The 23,400-nt window shown below is 31.8% G+C and overlaps 3 protein-coding genes across 7 annotated transcripts; all 3 read right to left on the bottom strand.

Annotated features, from left to right (window-relative positions):
- Positions 1-69: 69 nt before the first annotated feature.
- LOC117914324 (1-aminocyclopropane-1-carboxylate oxidase homolog 1-like) lies at positions 70-3,921 on the bottom strand. 3 transcript variants are annotated; one of them, XM_034829616.1, is made up of 4 exons: positions 3,838-3,921; positions 1,481-2,030; positions 1,070-1,391; positions 70-685 (listed from the first exon to the last, which is right to left on the bottom strand). In XM_034829616.1, exons 1-4 carry the CDS (start codon positions 3,902-3,904, stop codon positions 434-436), a joined length of 1,191 nt encoding a protein of 396 aa, XP_034685507.1. In that variant the 5' UTR covers positions 3,905-3,921; the 3' UTR covers positions 70-433. The 3 variants fall into 3 exon arrangements, with proteins under 3 accessions (XP_034685507.1, XP_034685509.1, XP_034685508.1); XM_034829618.1 differs by lacking the exon at positions 3,838-3,921 and adding an exon at positions 2,581-2,992; XM_034829617.1 differs by lacking the exon at positions 3,838-3,921 and adding an exon at positions 2,595-2,992.
- A 9,985-nt stretch (positions 3,922-13,906) lies between these two features.
- On the bottom strand, positions 13,907-17,999 carry LOC117914325 (1-aminocyclopropane-1-carboxylate oxidase homolog 1-like). 3 transcript variants are annotated; one of them, XM_034829621.1, is made up of 4 exons: positions 17,665-17,999; positions 15,319-15,868; positions 14,908-15,229; positions 13,907-14,524 (listed from the first exon to the last, which is right to left on the bottom strand). In XM_034829621.1, the coding sequence occupies exons 2-4, from the start codon at positions 15,849-15,851 to the stop codon at positions 14,273-14,275; spliced, it is 1,107 nt and encodes a 368-aa protein (XP_034685512.1). In that variant the 5' UTR covers positions 15,852-15,868; positions 17,665-17,999; the 3' UTR covers positions 13,907-14,272. The 3 variants fall into 3 exon arrangements, with proteins under 3 accessions (XP_034685512.1, XP_034685511.1, XP_034685510.1); XM_034829620.1 differs by lacking the exon at positions 17,665-17,999 and adding an exon at positions 16,429-16,875; XM_034829619.1 differs by lacking the exon at positions 17,665-17,999 and adding an exon at positions 16,443-16,875.
- A 3,795-nt stretch (positions 18,000-21,794) lies between these two features.
- Positions 21,795-22,369, bottom strand: LOC117914516 (1-aminocyclopropane-1-carboxylate oxidase homolog). The gene is made up of 3 exons (XM_034829868.1): positions 22,166-22,369; positions 21,981-22,061; positions 21,795-21,908 (listed from the first exon to the last, which is right to left on the bottom strand). The coding sequence occupies exons 1-3, from the start codon at positions 22,367-22,369 to the stop codon at positions 21,795-21,797; spliced, it is 399 nt and encodes a 132-aa protein (XP_034685759.1).
- Positions 22,370-23,400: the final 1,031 nt, after the last annotated feature.

The following is a 23,400-nucleotide window of genomic DNA, read 5'->3' as shown; positions in this document are numbered from 1 at the left end:
AGATAGCATGGGAGTTCAATGTAACCTCTAGACCCAAGAAACAAGAAGCCAAATAAATAAAAAGAGAGGTGAAGAAACAGAGAAGAAAAGCCCACTAGAAACTTAGATTACATGGCATCAGAAAGTTTTGAAAGCTCAAATGTGCCTAGCACATGTGGTATTTCAATACATGCCTGTTTGTATAACCTTTCCTGATGTGGATAGACCATAATAAGGCTTCTACTTCCCATTCAAATCAATTACATAAGCAGATCAATGTTTCGAGTTTCAGTATGCCCACAAATATGATAGCAACTCCCAATTTATACATACCTTACTAAGGAAACGACTATTAAAAGTTGAAACAATAGCCAACTCAATCACAAATAGGATAAACCCTTCCACTTCCTGGAGATTCAATTATTCCTAACCCTTCATCATCTCCATTTCCAAACTAAAGCTTGAAATGCTGGAGAGCAGAAGTCCCATCAAGCCTTTCTGCTCTGTGGTAGGTACCATAGTCTCTTGCTGTGGTTTCCTTGTACTTTGGAGGATTCTCTTCTGATAACAACTCCTTGATTGGTCCGTAGAGTTTTGAGGGTGGCAGACTAAATGGAGAAAAAAAGCTGCCCACTGATACTCTTGGGCCTTTATGATTTGCCAACACCCTGTGTTTTGCACTCCTAAACATGTCGTTGGATACAAGCTAAAAAATCAAACAAAAAACGTCATTGGAGAAAGTGTTAATAGTTGATAAATCATGTCATCAGTACTCCATTTGGTTGATCAAATGGCTGTCTCTTTTAGTTATATTGTAATGCGCATTTCATTTTGGTTTGAATAAATGACCAGCAGGGTAAAACACTTAAGCACGCAAAATTGGCAATTTTGATACTTACAGAAACTGAAACATAGTATGTCCACTGGTATACTCCAACAATGAACTTATGAAAAGAGTTATTACTACATTAGCAATACACAAAGGACCCAATATTGGATTCATGGCCTGAAAATTATTCTGTCAAACAGTAGGAGTGGGAAAGTGGACCAATAGAGTAAGTAAATCAAGAGTATTATAATGTAGAATTACCTGCAGAAGATCTCCAGTGTTTATCACTAGTGCTCCAGGCACCGGGTTCACATTGACCCATTGTTTCTCATGGAGAACTTGGAGACCACCCACTTGGTCTTGTAAAAGTACAGTGAGGAATGTTGGATCAGTATGAGTTTTGGTGCCCATAGTCAATTCTGGCTCTGGGCAAGCTGGGTAGTAATGAGCCACAAGGAAAAGGCCCTCAGCACATTCCATGTCTTTCAAATGGTTTGAATTGAGGCCAAGAGCCTCTGCAACTAATTCAAACAGAGTATTAGCCAACATCTTTACTTGCTTCGAGTATTCCATGATTATATCTCTGCAAGTTGATCAAGCACATGTAATGGCAGCATTTGAAAGTAGGTTAGTTACTTAGTGTTGCACATGTTAATATGACTGACAACATACCTGCATACCGCAGGCATATCTGTTGGGTCTGGTGGATTAGGAGCAATAATACAAGAAAAGGAATCCTTCCAAGTAGCTGCTGGTGCCTGAAATAGATCAAAATTGGATACAAATATCACCTTTTTGGAGAAATCACGAGTATAAAACTCTTTCTTCACTTCAGTGTCTTGCTCATTAAATCTACGTATTCCTTTGATCATCTCCTCCAAAACACTTTTCAGAATTCCATGATTGACAATCTGAAAAATGCCCCAAATCTCACAAGCATTTCGAACTTTGTCAATGATTTTAGCACGTAGAATTGCATCACTGTTGACACCTTCTAGGTCTATGATTGGAATCCGAAGCTGGGCATTAGTGGAAACTGACTTCTCACGGAGATTATGTTGTGGATGGATGAACATACGTGGGATCTTTGCCACCCCAGCATCTACAAGCCCCTTCACACCAGCTTTTGAATCATCAAAAGCAATTAACTCACTTTTCCGGTCATATTCAGAGTCCATTCCTTCTCGAGTATTGCATGTGATCATATTTTTTGTGTTTTTTTCTGTAGGATAATCAATGGGAAAAGAGTGAAATTCTGTATTTTGAACAAATCTTAAGGAAAAGGTAGGGAGAAAGGGATCTTGCATAGTACTTGGTCTAAAAAAGGTTAGTTTGGGACCAAAACTTCCACAATTAGTACCACATTATGAGTGCAGCGAGTTTATGACAGCATGGAAGGGTGGTGCCAGCATCAACAATAACTTTGAACTATAGCCTCCACAGGTATAGTGCCATTTAGGAAGAGGCTTTAACTTGACTGATTTGTTATCAAAACTGCCAGTTACTTGCTCTGTGGAATCAATTTTCGTTTTCCTTCTTGCTATGTTCTATTTCTCTACTGTGTAAACTTTTTTTCTTGACAAGGACAAGACAGAAGTACATTTCTAAAGGAGAAAAGGGGCTCAAATGGCAGAAAGCAGAGTTTTCTCTAGGAGGAAGTTACCATAAACTTCTCAGCATTGAAGTTGGGGTATATATGTGAATGCATCTAAATGACTGCTTCTTGTTTATTACAATTCTTTGAGAAGTCTGTGGATCAGAAGAACACTGACCTAATGAAGCTTACCTCTAGCTTATTCCAGTATGTAAAATCGGGTACTTCCGCTTGTGCGAAATGTCCTGAAGACTCTCACTGTCAGGCCACAGAACTCAAATTGGAAACCACCCTACCCCACCATCACATTTAACTTAAAGACTTCTTGATCTCCAGGGTTCTCCGGGAAGAAACCTTCAGAGTCTTCACGCTTGAGGCCACTGACCTTCTTTACTGTTAAAGACTCTTCTGCACAGCCTTGACTGCAAGGATCTCAGCTACAAAATGTATATGCACGACTACCTATACAAAGGAAGCTTGGCTCTCATTCTACATGGTCCTCTTCCTCAAACAATATCAGGGTAAGACATTGAGTAGAGGTTAAGGTTCAGGACTAGGTGCTGTTTGGCTGCAGGAAGGTTGTTTTAGTTTGGGTATCTTGGTCTCTTTAATATTTGACTACAATTTTCCTAAGGTAGTTGGGTTACATGATTTGATTTGCATCACGGTAATAGTATAAATCCACTATGCCATGTGATGTTCAGAAAAAAAAATTCAAATTTAATAATATAATTTTGTCGTACCTGTTCATCATTCAATTAATTAATTATCAAAAAAAATTTAACTTAGTAGAGACAAATATACCAACCAAGTATGAAGGGGAATCTAACATATTTTAACTGTGTATCCACATAGACTTGTTCCTAGGAGTTAGCAAGCTTTTTCTTAGTTCACACCACCGATGGTACAGATTAAACCGTATGGGAAGGTTTGTCAAGATTGACATGGGTATTTGTTTCTAAACTCAATTTCATATCTCCAGTCATTAATTTTCACATCAACAAGAGCATATTAACTAACCAACACAATGTTAAAATTGCTGCCTTCAATAATCAATTACATTATCAGCTCGATCGCAAAATAACTAAGTGTTCATACAAATAGAAGGTGGATTTCCCTTCAATGGATTACTGAGTCAGCTAAGTCAGTTCCAAAACAACTCCCAGATCAGTAATGAGTCAATTGGAAACAGAACGGATCTGAAGGAAAACTGAGCAGACTCAATCACAGAGGAGAAACAAATGGTTAAAAAAATATGAACCGAGTCAGGAAATCTATTCCGAATATCCAAGCATCCTTACCCATTCAATCTCGATCATGAATACATAGTGAGTCTAGCCACACCCCAAAAAAAAAAAAAAAACAAACAAACAAACAAAAAATCGAAGCACTCCTCGGAGGAACTCAAATGTGGGCAGTGCAATGAAGGTCATACCAGAAAATTTGGGTTGCTGCAGCTGGTGGTGAAGTGGCACTGTTGCAGTTAAAAAAATGGCAAACATGCCCTCCGGAACTAGTGCCAATATTCCATTTGCGACACAACCTGCTAGACTTTGTTGTAAATTATCCTGGAGATTATGTTGTGGACGGATGAATATACGAGGGATCTTTGTCACCCATCCATCTACGAGTCCCTTTACACAAAGTTTGGTATCATCAAAAGCTTTTATTTCACTGTTCCAGTCATTTTGCGATTCGATTTCTGCCTCAACTTGGTTCTCACTAATTTTTCCTTAGTGAAATGAAAACTGTGTTTGGAGTGAGAAACGCTCTGCTTATTCATTAAAGGCTTCTGAATCATCAAAAGCTTTAGGCTCACCTTCCTAAGCAAAATCTTTTATTTACTCTATTGATTTCTTTTACCTTTCTGTAAGAGCATTTGTTGTAAATATTTTAGTACATAGGCCAACTTTCTTCTTTTTTCATGAAAAAATAAATGTCAACTACCTTTGCTGGAAAAAAAAATCCAAACTTCGTTTTCACTACATGTGCTAAAGGCCTAAGAAGGCTGAGTCAGGTGGGCTCAGACCTTATCCATGAGTACAGATTGAGCTGGGGAAGTCTGGGGAACACGTGGGGGCCAAGGAAAAGGATGAAGGGGCAGGGGGACATGCAGAATTGTGTTTTCAACCCAATTAAGTTGGATAATTGAGATAAGGTCCTCCTATCACTCATAATTAAATTCAAAACCCAATGAAAGGATAAAAAGGATATTGTCTTTAAAAAATTCTTAAAATACTTTTAACTATTAAATGAAAAAACTAACAATCACCTCACATTTCTCATTCTCTCTTTAACTCTTTTACCCTTCTCTCACCAATTTAATAGTAGAACTAAGTTGAATTTTTTTTTTTCATCAAATTGAATATGAAAGATGGTTAAAAATTATTATTGTCAAATACATTTTTGAAGTGAATAACTTTTAAATACCTCATTAAATATTATTCTTTTTCAAATTTACATAATGTATAATAAATATTCTTTAAATATGTCGAAAACTTACATAATATATAATAAATATTATTCTTTATTTCAAACTTATATTATTTCTCATATATATTAAATAATTTTTAAACACTTCATAAAATATCAGTATTATTTGTTTGTTCTAACTTATAAATTAGATATCATAAAATATTTTTTTTTCAAATTTATGGAACATATAATAAATACTTTTTAAATACCTCGTAAAATATTATTATTATTTTTTCTAACTTGCAAATTAGACACATGGTGTTTATTATTTCGAAAATAATGTAAACACTCATATATATATATATATAATATTAATCAAGAAGACAATATTTCTAAGACTAATTTACCAACCTTCCAATAATTTTGAAAGTGTAAATAGGCTAATTGACAGAATTAAAGTCTTCAAAATATTCAAAATTTCTCCATTCCAAAATTACCAAATTGCTCTCCACACTAATCCTAAATATTTTTTAATAAATATTTAAATATTTAAAACCATTAAAATAAATACTTTCTTATTAAAGCAATTTTTTCAAAGTAATAAGATAAAAATCATGAAATCTTCAAAACTATAATTACAACAAATATTTTTAATTTTAAAACTAATTTTTATAATTTAAATTAATGATTTAAAAAAATAAAATATTATAAAAATAATTTTTGTTTATTTTTAATTCCGTTTAAATATGATTTTTTTAATCTCTATTGATAACAATAAAATTATATTTATAAAGGCAAAATAGTAAAAATATATATTTCATTTAGTTTACTTATAATGAACAATTCAAACATGATTGATTTTAATTTTATTTCCTATGTGTTAATTTTTGTAGGGAATGTCTTAATGACATAATTTGGTAAAAAAAAAAAAACTATCAATAATCGTCTTAATGTCAAACTCAAGTTGTTTAAAAATCGTACAAAACCTATTAGGAGTCTTGTACACCCGTGTACATTTAACACATTTCTCTTGTACAGTTAGTGTAATAAATGACACAAATTTCATATTTCTCATAAGTTATATGTCCATGTAGGTGTATTAATCATATTTTCAATGGTTTGACTGAGAAAATGGTGGATGACTTAAGGTCAATTTTTTTCCCCAAATATCATTATTGGGGAAAATATTGGAATTTTCATGTGATAGTTAAATAAAGTAAATGACATAGGTGTACAATCCTTGGGTGACAAGGAAAATAAAAAAATGGTTTAGAATAGATTGAAATCATTTACAAAGGGTAATCTTGTACACTTTTGTACAATTAGTACATTTCTCTTATATAGTTAATGTAATACCCTTGTATAATGTCATAAATTTCATATCGCTCCTAAGTTATGTGTCCACGTAGGAGTGTTTAACCATATTTCCAATGGTTTAGTTGAAAAGATGGTGGATAACTTAAGGTCAAAAAAATTTTCCCCAAATATCATTATTGGGGAAAATATTGAAATTTTCATGTGGGAATTAAATAAAGTGCATGACATATATGTACAATTCATGCGTGATAAGAAAAATAAAGGAATGATTCACAATCGATTATAATCTTTCACAAATGGTAGTCTTGTACACCTTTGTACACTTAATACATTTCCTTTATACAGTTAATGTAATACAATTATACAATGACACAATAAATGAATAAATAATTTTTTTTTATTTTCATATAAAAAAATAGTACTAAGCAAGGTTTTCAATTTTCATTTTTTAAAATAGTTTTCATTTTTTAATTAAACATATTTTCAAAAAGAGACACTATAGAAAATAAAAATTATTTTTAAAAATAAAAAAATAGAAAATAAAAACTAGAAAAATATTTTAAAACCAAACTCAAATATAATCTATATAATTTTTAACTACTTGTTTTCTTCTAAAATAAGTAAATTTACATTTCAACCCTTTTATATAAGAAAAATTCAATATCTACTATGTATTGATATAATCCACTTCTAAAATTAGGTCATATGAAAGTATTTTAATTGAGTACTTAAAATAAAAACTCTTAATCTATCCTCTTTCTTTCTTTTTCTTTTTCTTATTTTAATAAATTTTAATTAATTAAAATCATTAAAAAAATCCTTAATAAAAAAATTTGTAACATTTCATATAACTTATTACTAAAAATCATGTTCAAGAAATTATTAAAATAAGAAAGGAAAAAGATTAAAAAAATTAAACTTTTTATTTTATAATAATAATAAAAACTTTAAAATACTTTTTAGTATAAAAGAAATTAAAATAGTGAATATATTTATTTTAACCAATATTTTAATCATTAAATTATTTACTTCTAAAATGTAAAAGATAAAAATAAATGTAAAAGATAATTTTTATTTATTTAAATTAATATTTTTTAGAAAGTATTTTCCAAAATAGTCTTTGAATCATTAATATAATTTTTTATTTATAATTTAAAAATAAAAAATAATGTTGATTTTTCAATTATTTATAAAAGAGTTTTAAAAAATAATGAAAATTCCAGAAATGGTTAAATAAGAAAGAATAGTGGCATGTGAAGAATGGTAGAATAAATATAAAAATGAGTCAAGTGGGTATTTTTGTCAATTACTATCTCATATTCTTATAATCAATTATGGGTGGTTGGAGGTCCTTCCCTTAATTATCAAGCACATATGGGTTGAAAACATAATTGTCCCTTAATCTTTTAGGAGTAGGGCTTGATTGACTTTTCTTCACTTCAAACAAAAAATAACCCAATCTCTTCACTTCCTTCAAGTATTGGACCACTATACCTCTGCAAGTGAATTAATCACCGTTTAACATAAATACTTGAAAGCAGCTCGACTATTGCTTGTTGAAAGTAGAGTTTATGGGAATTTTTCAACTTTTTTTTTTCTGCAAGTTTTGAGATTGCAGAAATCATTTGGGATTGGTTTTGAGAGAGTTAGAAACTGCTTCTTAATATTTGGAAGTACTTTCTTGCAAAAGTGAGGTGTTTGACAAACTTTTGAGAGTCGTTTCTAAAAACTTGAAGAACCATTTGGTATGTGATTTTTCCAAAAATCTGTGGACCCCGCATTTCGGCTCATGCGCTTTCACTCGATGGTATGCTCGATTTTTATTTTGAAAAAATTAATTTTTTATTTATTTATTAAGAAAATGACTTGGAGTCGCCACTTATTTTTGTCTTATTTTTAAAGGGTAAACAAAATATGAAAGAAAAACCCTGAGTGTGACTCCTTATTTTGGAAAATGTGGTCTATGAAAAACCGGATTGGGTTTGGGGGTCAGGTTACTTATCAGGAAGGTATGGTAAAGACTGTAACACCCCTCTAAGTCCCTAAAGTTGGGTCTCTACTAATAAGATGAAGCTGACGTGGCAATCAATAGGAAAATTAATGGATACTCAAATCGATCATCCACACATGGGAATCAAAACATGCATAGAGAATGAACAGAATGGGAGTGGATACGTACCTGGAATACAAACGAGCAATGCGCTATTATAAAAATAGGGTCGGCGTACAATAAAGAGCACAAAACATATCACATGCATTACTAAACAAAAATTAAGTTGTTCGAAGGAAAATTGAAATTTGTTTGAGAATTGGAGTCTTAGAGATTATTTAAAAATCGAATTTTTAGGAATTATTTGAAAATCAGATTTTTAGAAATTAAACGTAAGAATGAGAATTTTAGAAATTAAATTTGAAAGAGATTGGAATTTTGAAAATTATTTGAGACTTCAGGATTTTTAAAAAAAATTAAATTACAAAAATTGGGACCTTGTGAATTAAATTTTGAAAGAAATCAGAATTGAAAATTATTTGAGAAGTAGAAATCATGAAAATCAAATTATAAAAAAAGGAAATCTTGGAAATTATTCAGAGGTAGAATTTTTAGGAATAAATAAAATAAATGATAATAATAAGTAAGTAACGGAATAAATGCGAGAATTAGGATATTGGGAATTGAAAATTAAGTTCGGGAATTGAAAAACTGGAATTTCAGATAACTAAATTTGGGAATCGAAAATTTAAAGAATTATTTAGGGGCGGAATTTTGAATAAATGAACCGGTGAATAAATAAATGAACAGAATAGCGAAAGTATGGATAAATGATTACGAAGATGGGAATGTTGGAAATTGGAAATTGAAGTTAAAGATTTAGAAATTTGAAGAATTATTTAGAGAGTGGATTTTAAATAAGTGGATAAGTGAATAAGTAAAATGAATGGAATAATAGCAAAGACGAAATAATAAAGACTAGGTAAAAAATTGCGAAAGATAAAATTTTAGAGATTGGGGTTTGGATTTAGAGATTGAAAATTTGAGAAATCATTTAGAGATGATATTTTTAATATATGAATAAGTGAACAAATAAACGGATGAGATAATAATAATAACGAAAATAATCATTAAATAACTGAATGTGAATAGTGGAGTTTTTGATATTGGAAATTAAATTTGGAAGTCAGATTTTGAATAATTAAACTTTAATTATTGGAATTTTTTAAAAATAAATAAATAAATAAATAAATATGGAATAATAATAATAATAACAAAAATGATATTTAAATGAATAAAAGTGGATGGTGGAATGTTTGAGATTGAGAGTTAAATTTGGAAGTCAGATTTTGAAGAATTGAACTTTAATGATTGAAAATTTTAAATAAATAAATAAAAATATAGGGAATAATAATACTAGTTAACGAAAATAATATTTATATGAATAAAGGTGAATTGTGGAATTTTTTAGATAGAAAATTAAATTTGGACGTCGGATTTTTTAAGAATTGGACTTTAATGAATGAGATTAAATAAATAAATATGAAATAATAATAATAATAATTAACAAACATAATATTTAAATGAATGAAAGTGAATAGTGGAAATTTTGAGATTAAAAGTTAAATTTGGACATCGGATTTTCGAAGAATTGGACTTCAATGATTGAAATTTTTAAATAAATAAATATGGAATAATGTTACTAATTAATCAAAAATGATATTTGAACATATGAAAGTGAATAGTGGGATTTTTTAGATTGAAAATTAAATTTGAAAGTCGGATTTTTTAAGAATTGGACTTTAATTATTGGAATTTTTAAATACATATATATATATATATATATATATATATATGGAATAATAATACTAATTAACGAAAATAATATTTAAACGAATAAAGGTAAATACTGGAATTTTGAAATTTAAAATTAAATTTGGACGTTGGATTTTTGAAGAATTGGGAATTTAATGATTGAAATTTTTTTAAAAGAAATAAATAAATATGGAATAATAATACTAATTAACGAAAATAATATTTAAACAAATAAAAGTGAATAGTGGAATTTTTGGAGTTGAAAACTAAATTTGGAAGTCAGATTTTGAAGAATTGAACTTGAGTGATTGAAAATTTTAAATAAATAGGGAATAATAATACTAATTAACGAACATAATATTTAAGCGAACGAAAGCGAATAGTGGGAATTTTGAGATTGAAAATTAAATTTGGATGTTGGATTTTTGAAGAATTGGACTTTAATGATTGAAATTTTTAAATAAATATGAAATAATAATATTAATTAACAAACATAATTTTTAAACGAATAAAAATGAATAGTGGTATATATTTTTTTTTAGATTGAAAATTAAATTTGGACCTTGGAGAACCAGACCTAGAATTAGAACCTTAGAAAATCATTCCATGAATGGAAACTTTGGAAAATCGAATTTTTAAAAAAGGAACAAAGTTTATGTAAATTGAATTTTCGAGAATCAAAGTTTTGTAAACCGAATTTAAAATTAAATTTTAAAAAATTATTTCGAAAATGATATTTTGTATAATCAAATTTAAAATCTTCATAAAAAAAATTATTTGTATCATTAGAAAAAGGACTTAGGAGGGCCAACTACTTGGCCCAAACTTGGAGGATGGAACTTAAGGCCCACATGAACTAATCTAAGCCCACAACTTAAGGTTTGGGAGCCCACCAACAAAGGCCACCAGCAAAGTGTCACCTCATTTTAAAAAAAAACCAAAGGAATGGCCAACGGGTAGCAGGCTGGCGGTGAGGAATAGGGTCTGCATGTCGATGACGGCTAAGATGAAATGAAGGAATGGAGGTGGGGGCTGCCGCTTGCGCTGCCGCTGCCATTGCCGGTGCCGCTGGTCTCGTCGCCGTCTCTGCCGCTGGACGAAGATCTTGATGAAGAGGAAGGCGACGACGACGATGATTGGCGGGCTCCATCTCCGGCAGCGGCGGTTTGATGGGCAAAGTGGCGATCGTGGGCGGCAGCCTGGTGCAAGAGATTGAGGTCCCAACCTGAATCACCTTGAACAAGCCATGCTCGTGACTCACTCCACAGCCTAGCCTCTAACCCATCTCTCCCTCTCTCTATCTATTCATTGAGTGGCATTTAAACCCTCTTCTCTTCTACCTCTAACATGCGCCAACCTCCCGAGAGGTGGCGGTGGTGGTGCTGCAGCTGTTGGTGGCGCCGAAGACCTTGTGAACGATGGCGAACTTGTGGGGGTCGTCCAAGGAGAGGTGGGGGGGGGGGGGGGGGGGGGGGGGGGGCGGGCGTGGTGAAGATGCAGTCCTTGGCGTGTCGGCGGCAGAGAAGCTCGCGGGGGGTGCGGGGTGGATTTCCGCCCATTGAAGAAGGAGAGGAACGTGGGTGAGATAAGGGCGAGCATGGGTGATGATGGGTATTTACGTGGAAGTTACAGGGGGTGGTCATGCATGGGGCTGAGCTTTCTGGGTGAAGGTGGTCAAGCTCCCTCTCCTCTCGCCTGCCACTCAAGAGTGTCCCCCCCTCCAGTTGACCTCCGGTTTTCCTCTCAAAAGTCTCCCCGGAAAAAAAAACGTCTCCCCCCTTGATAGCCTCCTCCCCCCTGTGACCTCCCAAAACCCCTCAACCTCAAACCCTCCTGTCACCTATCACCCGCTCTCCTGTTTCTCCATCAGCAAGCATGGCCTCTCAACCACCCTTATGGCCAGCCATGCCCTTGTCCACCTGTTGGTTTCATGCAGAAAAGGGGTCCCCTCATCTCGAAAATGAATGAAAAAAAGCCTCCCCGGGTGGTCCCAGACAAATGGAAGAAACCATTGGTCTTTTAAGGGGTTTACAAATCACTTTTGAAAAGTATCATGATTACAAACTTAAAGCATTGTAATCAAAATCACTGCCAATTGGACTCTTAAGTATCATGATACCTTAGTCTTTCACATGTTAATAATATGAGGCTCGCACCATTCCTGCATACAGCAGGCAATTCTTCGTGGTCTGGAGGATTAGGAGCCATTCAACAAGCCAAGTTCTCCTCCCAAGTAGCTGTCGGTGCCTCAAATAATTCAAAATTGGAAAGAAATGGCAATTTCTTCTTGAAGTCCCTTATGTAGAACTGCTATTTCACTTCGGCGTCTTGCTCATGACATCCACGTATCCCATCTTTCATCTCCTCCAAAACACTTGTGGGAATTCCATGATTGACCACCTGAAAGAATCCCCAGGTTTCACAAGCATCCCGAATTTGGTCTATGATTTGAGCCTGTAGACTTCCCTTGCTATCAACCCCATCAAGGTCTATCAACGGAATACCCAACTACGACTACGAGTTGGTTGAACCTGATTCCGCTTGCAGATTAAACTTTGGTTGATGAATATGCGGGGGATCTTTGTTACCCCAGCATCTACAAGCCCCTTGACGCCAGTTTTTGAACCATCAAAAGCTTTTAATTCACTTTCCCGATCATATTCAGATTGAATTCCTGCTTGGGAATTAGTTGAGCTTGTGAGCATCATTTTTAGATTCCTTTCTTTCTTCATCATTTGTAATTATTTAAATCTAAAAGCTTTAAATTCTCCTTCATCCTATCCACCAATTTTTATATTATAACCACAATTATATAAACTACGATGCTTCCTCAAAAAATATATGTTGGGTGCCCTAAAAACAGAAAGGTTGAATTTTATATTGAAGGATTAATATTAAGTAAGATTTAATTAACAATTACTTATATTATAAATATTTTTTTATATTTATTACTTAAATATAAATGTTTGAAAAACCAATGATCCAATATAGTAATGCATAGGGTAAATAAGTGATTTTAAAAAAATATAATATAAATGTTGAAAATTTCAATTTAAATAATCCTTCGAGAGTATAAAATGTTTAGGAATGATCAATCATAAGTGAAACAAGATTTTTACTTGGAAAATAATAAATAGGATTATTATTTGAAAACTCAATAAATTTTATTCTGTTTAAAAAAGTATCAAAATAAATATCTCATTTAAGCAATGGCGAGCCCAAATATTTTTAGGTAAGGTATTTATAAATCTAGGAACATTATAATAAATAAAATTTAAAGAATTCCCAAACATAAAACCTTTTAAAAATAGAAAGATGAATCTCCAAAATTCTTGAAGAATTATGTCTTGAGCACTTGAGTGCTCTCCTTAGCGCTTGAGTGGTGAAGGTTTTTAAAAACATTTTTAAAATATTTTTAACTAAATTTTAAAAATCTTAGTCTACATTATCCCTTAACCAATATTAATTTATTTTTCATAAATCTTTCTATACTTACATGTGTTATCTCTATTAATCACAATATTCAAAGGAGAGTAAGACACGATTTTAAAAAAACCATAAATCAAAACAAATGGAATAAAATTTCATCCTTAAATTGCATAGCCTAATGTACCATAAGTTTTGGGGCATGGTTTATTTTTATGATCATGAAAATTCATAGTTTCATTCAATTACTACTGAAATTCTGGTTTCATTTTCTTTGTGGGAGTTCTTTCCAATGACTTGAAAATGTAGATAACTATTCACAACTCAGGTTGTTCATTCCTTGGTAAAGAACCATCAATTCATCAGTTTTGAGTTCAAGCTTACTGACAGAGAAAAATATAAATAAATAAAAATTAAAAGAATAATCAAATGTACAGAATCATGCATATTTTTGTTGAGATAGCATGGGAGTTCAATGTAACCTCTAGACCCAAGAAACAAAAAGCCTAATAAATAACCGATAAATAAATAAAAAGAGAGGTGAAGAAACAGAGAAGAAAAGCCCACTAGAAACTTAGATTACATGGCATCAGAAAGTTTTGAAAGCTCAAATGTGCCTTGCACATATGTGGTATTTCAATACATGCCTGTTTGCATAACCTTTCCTGATGTGGATAGACCATAAGAAGGCTTCTACTTCACATTCAAATCAATTACATAAGCAGTTCAATGTTTCGAGTTTCAGTATGCCCACAAATATGATAGCAACTCCCAATTTATACATACCTTACTAAGGAAACTACTATTAAAAGTTGAAACAATAGCCAACTCAATCACAAATAGGATAAACCCTTCCACTTCCTGGAGATTCAATTATTCCTAACCCTTCATCATCTCCATTGCCAAACTAAAGCTTGAAATGCTGGAGAGCAGAAGTCCCATCAAACCTTTCTGCTCTGTGGTAGGTACCATAGTCTCTTGCTGTGGTTTCCTTGTACTTTGGAGGATTCTCTTCTGATAACAACTCCTTGATTGGTCCGTAGAGTTTTGAGGGTGGCAGACTAGATGGAGAAAAAAAGCTGCCCACTGATACTCTTGGGCCTTTATGATTTGCCAACACCCTGTGTTTTGCACTCCTAAACATGTCGTTGGATACAAGCTAAAAACTCAAACAAAAAACGTCATTGGAGAAAGTGTTAATAGTTGATAAATCTTGTCATCAGTACTCCATTTGGTTGATCAAATGGCTGTCTCTTTAGTTATATTGTAATGCACATTTCATTTTGGTTTGAATAAATGACCAGCAGGGTAAAACACTTAACCACGCAAAATTGGCAATTTTGATACTTACAGAAACTGAAACATAGTATGTCCACTGGTATACTCCAACAATGAACTTATGAAAAGAGTTATTACTACATTAGCAATACACAAAGGACCCAATATTGGATTCATGGCCTGAAAATTATTCAGTCAAACAGTAGGAGTGGGAAAGTGGACCAATAGAGTAAGTAGATCAGGAGTAGTATAATGTAGAATTACCTGCAGAAGATCTCCAGTGTTTATCACTAGTGCTCCAGGCACCGGGTTCACATTGACCCATTGTTTCTCATGGAGAACTTGGAGACCACCCACTTGGTCTTGTAAAAGTACAGTGAGGAATGTTGGATCAGTATGAGTTATGGTGCCCATAGTCAACTCTGGTTCTGGGCAAGCTGGGTAGTAATGAGACACAAGGAAAAGGCCCTCAGCACATTCCATGTCTTTCAAATGGTTTGAATTGAGGCCAAGAGCCTCTGCAACTAATTCAAACAGAGTATTAGCCAACATCTTTACTTGCTTCGAGTATTCCATGATTATATCTCTGCAAGTTGATCAAGCACATGTAATGGCAGCATTTGAAAGTAGGTTAGTTACTTAGTGTTGCACATGTTAATATGACTGACAACATACCTGCATACTGCAGGCATATCTGTTGGGTCTGGTGGATTAGGAGCAATAATACAAGAAAAGGAATCCTTCCAAGTAGCTGCTGGTGCCTGAAATAGATCAAAATTGGATACAAATGTCACCTTTTTGGAGAAATCACGAGTATAAAACTCTTTCTTCACTTCAGTGTCTTGCTCATTAAATCTACGCATTCCTTTGATCATCTCCTCCAAAACATTTTCAAGAATTCCATGATTGACAATCTGAAAAATGCCCCAAATCTCACAAGCATTTCGAACTTTGTCAATGATTTTAGCACGTAGAATTGCATCACTGTTGACACCTTCTAGGTCTATGATTGGAATTTGAAGCTGGGCATTAGTGGAAACTGACTTCTCACGGAGATTATGTTGTGGATGGATGAACATACGTGGGATCTTTGCCACCCCAGCATCTACAAGCCCCTTCACACCAGCTTTTGAATCATCAAAAGCAATTAACTCACTTTTCCGGTCATATTCAGAGTCCATTCCTTCTCGAGTGTTGCCTGTGATCATATTTTTTGTGTTTTTTTCTGTAGGATAATCAATGGGAAAAGAGTGAAATTCTGTATTTTGAACAAATCTTAAGGAAAAGGTAGGGAGAAAGGGATCTTGCATAGTACTTGGTCTAAAAAAGGTTAGTTTGGGACCAAAACTTCCAATTAGTACCACATTATGAGTGCAGTGAGTTTATGACAGCATGGAAGGGTGGTGGCAGCATCAACAATAACTTTGAACTATAGCCTCCACATGTATAGTGGCATTTGGGAAGAGGCTTTAACTTGACAAATTTGTTATCAAAACTGCCAGTTACTTGCTCTGTGGAATCAATTTTCGTTTTCCATGCAGAACAAGTAAAAAAGACGCAAAATGCAAGTACTGTGTAAACTTTTTTTCTTGACAAGGACAAGACAGAAGTCCATTTCTAAAGGAGAAAAGGGGCTCAAATGGCAGAAAACAGAGTTTTCTCTAGGAGGAAGTTACCATAAACTTCTCAGCATTGAAGTTGGGGTATATATGTGAATGCATCTAAATGATTGCTTCTTGTTTATTACAATTCTTTGAGAAGTCTGTGGATCAGAAGAACACTGACCTAATGAAGCTTACCTCTAGCTTATTCCAGTATGTAAAATCGGGTACTTCCGCTTGTGCGAAATGTCCTGAAGACTCTCACTGTCAGGCCACAGAACTCAAATTGGAAACCACACTACCCCACCATCACATTTAACTTAAAGACTTCTTGATCTCCAGGGTTCTCCGGGAAGAAACCTTCAGAGTCTTCACGCTTGAGGCCACTGACCTTCTTTACTGTTAAAGACTCTTCTGCACAGCCTTGACTGCAAGGATCTCAGCTACAAAATGTATATGTAGCACCACTACCTATACAAAGGAAGCTTGGCTCTCATTCTACATAGTCCTCTTCCTCAAACAATATCAGGGTAAGACATTGAGTAGAGGTTAAGGTTCAGGACTAGGTGCTGTTTGGCTGCAGGAATGTTGTTTTAGTTTGGGTATCTTGGTCTCTTTAATATTTGACTACAATTTTCCTAAGGTTGTTGGGTTATATGATTTGATTTGCATCACGGTAATAGTATAAATCCACTATGCCATGTGATGTTCAGAAAAAAAATTCAAATTTAATAATATAAATCCACTATGCCATGTGATGTTCATCATTCAATTAATTAGTTATCAAAAAAAAATTAACTTAGTAGAGACGAAGGGAATCTAACATATTTTAACTGTGTATCCACATAGACTTGTTCCTAGGAGTTTGCAAGCTTTTTCTTAGTTCACACCACCGATGGTACAGATTAAACCGTATGGGAAGGTTTGTCAAGATTGACATGGGTATTTGTTTCTAAACTCAAATTTCATATTTCCAGTCATCTTCACATCAACAAGAGCATATTAACTAACCAACACGATGTTAAAATTGCTGCCTTCAATAATCAATTACACTATCAGCTCAATCGCAAAATAACTAAGTGTTCATACAAATAGAAGGTGGATTTCCCTTCAATGGATTACTGGGTCAGCTAAGTCAGTTCCAAAACAACTCCCAGATCAGTAATGAGTCAATTGGAAACAGAACGGATCTGAAGGAAAACTGAGCAGACTCAATCACAGAGGAGAAACAAATGGTTAAAAAAATATGAACCGAGTCAGGAAATCAATTCCGAATATCCAAGCATCCTTACCCATTCAATCTCGATCATGAATACATAGTGAGTCTAGCCACACCCAAAAAAAAAAAAAAACAAACAAACAAAGAATCGAAGCACTCCTCAGAGGAACTCAATTGTGGGCAGTGAAATGAAGGTCATACCAGAAAATTTGGGTTGCTGCAGCTGGTGGCGAAGTGGCACTGTTGCAGTTTAAAAAATGGCAAACATGCCCTCCGGAACTAGTGCCAATACTCCATTTGCGACACAACCTGCTATAATTTGTTGTCAATTATCCTGGAGATTATGTTGTGGATGGATGAATATACGAGGGATCTTTGTCACCCATCCATCTACGAGTCCCTTTACACAAAGTTTGGTATCATCAAAAGCTTTTATTTCACTGTTCCAGTCATTTTGCGATTCGATTTCTGCCTCAACTTGGTTCTCACTAATTTTTCCTTAGTGAAATGAAAACTGTGTTTGGAGTGAGAAACACTCTGCTTATTCGTTAAAGGCTTCTGAATCATCAAAAGCTATAGGCTCACCTTCCTAAGCAAAATCTTTTATTTACTCTATTGATTTCTTTTACCTTTCTGTAAGTGCATTTGTTGTAAATATTTTAGTACATAGGCCAACTTTCTTCTTTTTTCTTGAAAAAATAAATGTCAACTACCTTTGCTGCAAAAAAATTCCAAACTTCGTTTCCACTACATGTGCTAAAGGCCTAAAAGGCTGAGTCAGGTGGGCTCAGACCTTATCCATGAGTACAGATTGAGCTGGGGAAGTCTGGGGAACACGTGGGGAGAAGGAAAAGGATGCAGAGGCAGGGGGACATGCCTTAATCTTTGGGAGAATTGTGTTTTCATGGGTAATTGAAGTAATGTCCTCCTATCACTCATGATTAAATTCAAAACCCAACGAAAGAGTAGAAATTGAGAGAAATAATATTGTCTTTAAAAAATTCTTAAAATACCCTTGACTATTAAATGAAAAAACTAACTAATCACTTCACCTTTCTCATTCTCTCTTTGACTCTTTTACCCTTCTCTCACCTATTTAATAGTGGAACTAAGTTGAATTTTTTTTTTTTCATCAAATTGAATATGAAAGATGGTTAAAAATTATTATTGTCAAATACATTTTTGAAGTGAATAACTTTTAAATACATCATTAAATATTATTCTTTTTCAAATTTACATAATATACAATAAATATTTTTTAAATATGCTGAAAACTTACATAATATATAATAAATATTATTTTTTATTTCAAACTTATGTTATTTCTCATATATATTAAATAATTTTTAAACACTTCATAAAATATTAGTATTATTTGTTTGTTCTAACTTATAAATTACATATCATCAAATTTTTTTTCCAAATTTATAGAACATATAATAAATACTTTTTAAATATCTCGTAAAATATTATTATTATTTTTTCTAACTTGCAAATTAGACACATGATGTTTATTATTTCAAAAATAATGTAAACACTCACATGCATGTATATAATATTAATAAAAAAGACAATATAAAGTTTTCAAAATATTCAAAATTTCTCCATTCCAAAATTACCTAATTTCTCTCCACACTAATACTATATATTTTTTAATAAATATTTAAATATTTAAAACCATTAAAATAAATACTTTCTTATTAAATCAATTTTTTCAAAGTAATAAGATAAAAATCATAAAATCTTCAAAACTATAATTACAACAAATATTTTTTATTTTAAAACTAATTTCATAATTTAAATTAATGATTTAAAAAATAAAAATATTTTAAAAATATTTTTTGTTTATTTTTAATTCCATTTAAATATGATTTTTTTAATCTCTATTGATAACAATAAAATTATGTTTATAAAAGCAAAATAGTAAAAATATATATTTCATTTAGTTTACTTATAATGAACAATTCAAACATGATTGATTTTAATTTTATTTCCTATGTGTTAATTTTTGTAGGGAATGTCTTAATGACATAGTTTGGTAAAAAAAGAAGAAAAAAAAAACTATCAATAGTCGTCTTAATGTCAAACTCAAGTTGTTTAAAAATTGTACAAAACATATTAAGAATCTTGTACACCCTTGTACATTAACACATTTCCCTTGTACAGTTAGTGTAATATGCTTGTATAATGACACAAATTTCATATCTCTCATAAGTTATATGTCTATGTAGGTGTATTAATCATATTTTCAATGATTTGGCTGAGAAAATGGTGGGTGATTTAAGGTCATTTTTTTTTTCCCAAATATCATTATTGGGGAAAATATTGGAATTTTCATGTGAGAGTTAAATAAAGTGCATGACATAGGTATACAATCCTTGGGTGACAAGGAAAATAAAAAAGTGGTTTAGAATATATTGAAATCATTCACAAAGGGTAATCTTGTACACCTTTGTACAATTAGTACATTTCCCTTGTACAGTTAGTATAATACCATTGTATAATGTCATAAATTTTATATCGCTCCTAAGTTATGTGTCCACATAGGAGTGTTTAACCATATTTTCAATGGTTTAGTTGAAAATATGGTGGATGATTTAAGGTCAAAAAAAATTTCCCCAAATATCATTATTGGGGAAAACATTGGAATTTCCATATGGGAATTAAATAAAGTGTATGACATATATGTACAATTCATGAGTGATAAAAAAAATAAATGAATGACTCATAATCGATTATAATCTTTCACAAAGGGTAACCTTGTACACATTTGTACACTTAGTATGTTTATCTTATACAGTTAGTGTAATACAATTGTACAGTGGCACAACAAATGAATAAATAATTTTTTAAATTTTCATATAAAAAAAATAGTACTAAACAAGGTTTTCAATTTTCATTTTTAAAAATAGTTTTCATTTTTTAATTAAACATATTTTCAAAAAGAGACAATATAGAAAATAAAAATTATTTTTAAAAATAAAAAAATAAAAAATAAAAAATAAAAACTAGAAAAATATTTTAAAACCAAACTCAAATATAATCTATATAATTTTTAACTACTTATTTTCATCTAAAATAAGTAAATTTACATTTCAACCCTTTTATAAAAGAAAAATTCAATCTCTACTATGTATTGATATAATCCACTTATAAAATTAGGTCATATGAAAACATTTTAATTGAATACTTAAAATAAAAACTCTTAATCTATCCTCTTTCTTTTTTTTTTTCTTTTTCTTATTTTAATAAATTTTCAATTAATTAAAATCATTAAAAAAAAAATCCTTAATAAAAAAATTTGTAACATTTCATATAACTTATTACTAAAAATCATGTTCAAAAAGTTATTAAAATAAGGAAGGAAGAAGATTAGAAAAAATTAAACTTTTTATTTTCTAATAGTAAAAAAAAAACTTTAAAATACTTTTTAGTATAAAAGAAATTAAAATAGTGAATATATTTATTTTAAACAGTATTTTAATCATTAAATTATTTACTTCTAAAATATAAAAGATAAAAATAAATGTAAAAGATAATTTTTATTTATTTAATTTAATATTTTTTAGAAAGTATTTTCCAAAATAGTCTTTGAATCATTAATATAATTTTTTATTTATAATTTAAAAATAAAAAATAATGTTGATTTTTCAATTATTTATAAAAGAGTTTTAAAAAATAATGAAAAATCCAAAAATGGTTAAATAAGAAAAAATAGTGGCTTGTGAAAAGTGGTAAAATAAAGACAAAAATGAGTCAAGTAAGTATTTTTGTCAATTACTATCTCATATCCTTATAATCAATTATGAGTGGTTGAAAGACCTTTCCTTAATTATCAAGCCTATATGGGTTGAAAACATAATTGTCCCTTAATCTTTTAGGGGTAGGGCTTGGCTGACTTTTCTTCACTTCAAACAAAAAATAACCCAATCTCTTCACTTCCTTCAAGTATTGGACCACTATCAAGTGAATTAATCATTGTTTAACATAAATACTTGAAAGCAGCTCGACTGTTGCTTGTTGAAAGTAGAGTTTATGGGAAATTTTTAACCTTTTTTTTTTTCTGCAAGTTTTGAGATTGTAGAAATCATTTGGGATTGGTTTTGAGAGAGTTAGAAACTGCTTCTTAATATTTGGAAGTACTTTCTTGCAAAAGTGAGGTGTTTGACAAACTTTTGAGAGCCGCTTCTAAAAACTTGAAGAACCATTTGGTATGTGATTTTTCCAAAAATCACTTTTGAAAAGTATCATGATTACAAACTTAAAACATTGTAATCAAAATCACTGCCAATTGGATTCTTAAGTATCATGATACCTTAGTCTTTCACATGTTAATAATATAAGGCTCGCACCATTCCTGCGCATACAGCAGGCAATTCTTCGTGGTCTGGAGGATTAGGAGCCATTGAACAAGCCAAGTTCTCCTCCCAAGTAGCTGCCGGTGCCTGAAATAATTCAAAATTGGAAAGAAATGGCAATTTCTTCTTGAAGTCCCTTATGTAGAACTGCTATTTCACTTCGGCGTCTTGCTCATGACATCCACGCATCCCATCTGTCATCTCCTCCAAAACACTTGTGGGAATTCCATGATTGACCACCTGAAAGAATCCCCAGGTTTCACAAGCATCCCGAACTTGGTCTACGATTTGAGCCTGTAGACTTCCCTTGCTATCAACCCCATCAAGGTCTATCAACGGAATACCCAACTACGACTACGAGTTGGTTGAACCTGATTCCGCTTGCAGATTAAACTTTGGTTGATGAATATGCGGGGGATCTTTGTTACCCCGGCATCTACAAGCCCCTTGACGCCAGTTTTTGAACCATCAAAAGCTTTTAATTCACTTTCCCGATCATATTCAGATTGAATTCCTGCTTGGGAATTAGTTGAGCTTGTGAGCATCATTTTTAGATTCCTTTCTTTCTTCATCATTTGTAATTATTTAAATCTAAAAGCTTTAAATTCTCCTTCATCCTATTGACCAATTTTTATATTATAACCACAATTATTTAAACTACGATGCTTCCTCAAAAAATATATGTTGGGTGCCCTAAAAACAGAAAGGTTGAATTTTATATTGAAGTATTAATATTAAGTAAGATTTAATTAACAATTACTTATATTATAAATATTTTTTTATTACTTAAATATAAATGTTTGAAAAACGAATGATCTAATAGAGTAATGCTCGGGATGGGTAAATAAGTGATTTTTAAAAAATATAATATGAATATTGAAAATTTCAATTCAAATAATCCTTGGAGAGTATAAAATATTCACAACTGATCAATCATAAGTGAAACATGATTTTTACTTGGAAAATAATAAATAGGAATATTATTATTTGAAAACTCAATATATTTTATTCCGTTTAAAAAAGTATCAAAATAAATATCTCATTTAAGCAATGACGAGCCCAAATAATTTTAGGTAAGGTATTTATAAATCTAGGAACGTTATAATAAATAAAATTTAAAGAATTCCCAAACATAAAACCTTTTAAAAATAGAAAGATGAATCTCCAAAATTCTTGAAGAATTGTGTCATGAGCACTTGAGTGCTCTCCTTAGCGCTTGAGTGGTGAAGGTTTTTAAAAACATTTTAAAAATATTTTTAACTCAATTTTAAAAATCGTAGTCTACATTATCCCTTAACAGATATTAATTTATTTTTCTTAAACCTTTCTATACTTACATGTGTTATCTCTATTAATCACAATATTCAAAGGAGAGTAAGACACTATTTAAAAAAAAACCATAAATCAAAACAAATGGAATAAAATTTCATCCTTAAATTGCATAGCCTAATGTGCCATCAGTTTTGGGGCATGGTTTATTTTTATGATCATGAAAATTCATAGTTTCATTCAATTACTATTGAAATTCTGATTTCATTTTCTTCGTGGGAGTTCTCTCCAATGACTTGAAAATGTAGAT

Source organism: Vitis riparia, chromosome 5, assembly GCF_004353265.1.
Source record: "Vitis riparia cultivar Riparia Gloire de Montpellier isolate 1030 chromosome 5, EGFV_Vit.rip_1.0, whole genome shotgun sequence".
Lineage (NCBI taxonomy): Eukaryota > Viridiplantae > Streptophyta > Magnoliopsida > Vitales > Vitaceae > Vitis > Vitis riparia.
This window is presented reverse-complemented; position numbering and strand designations above follow the sequence as displayed.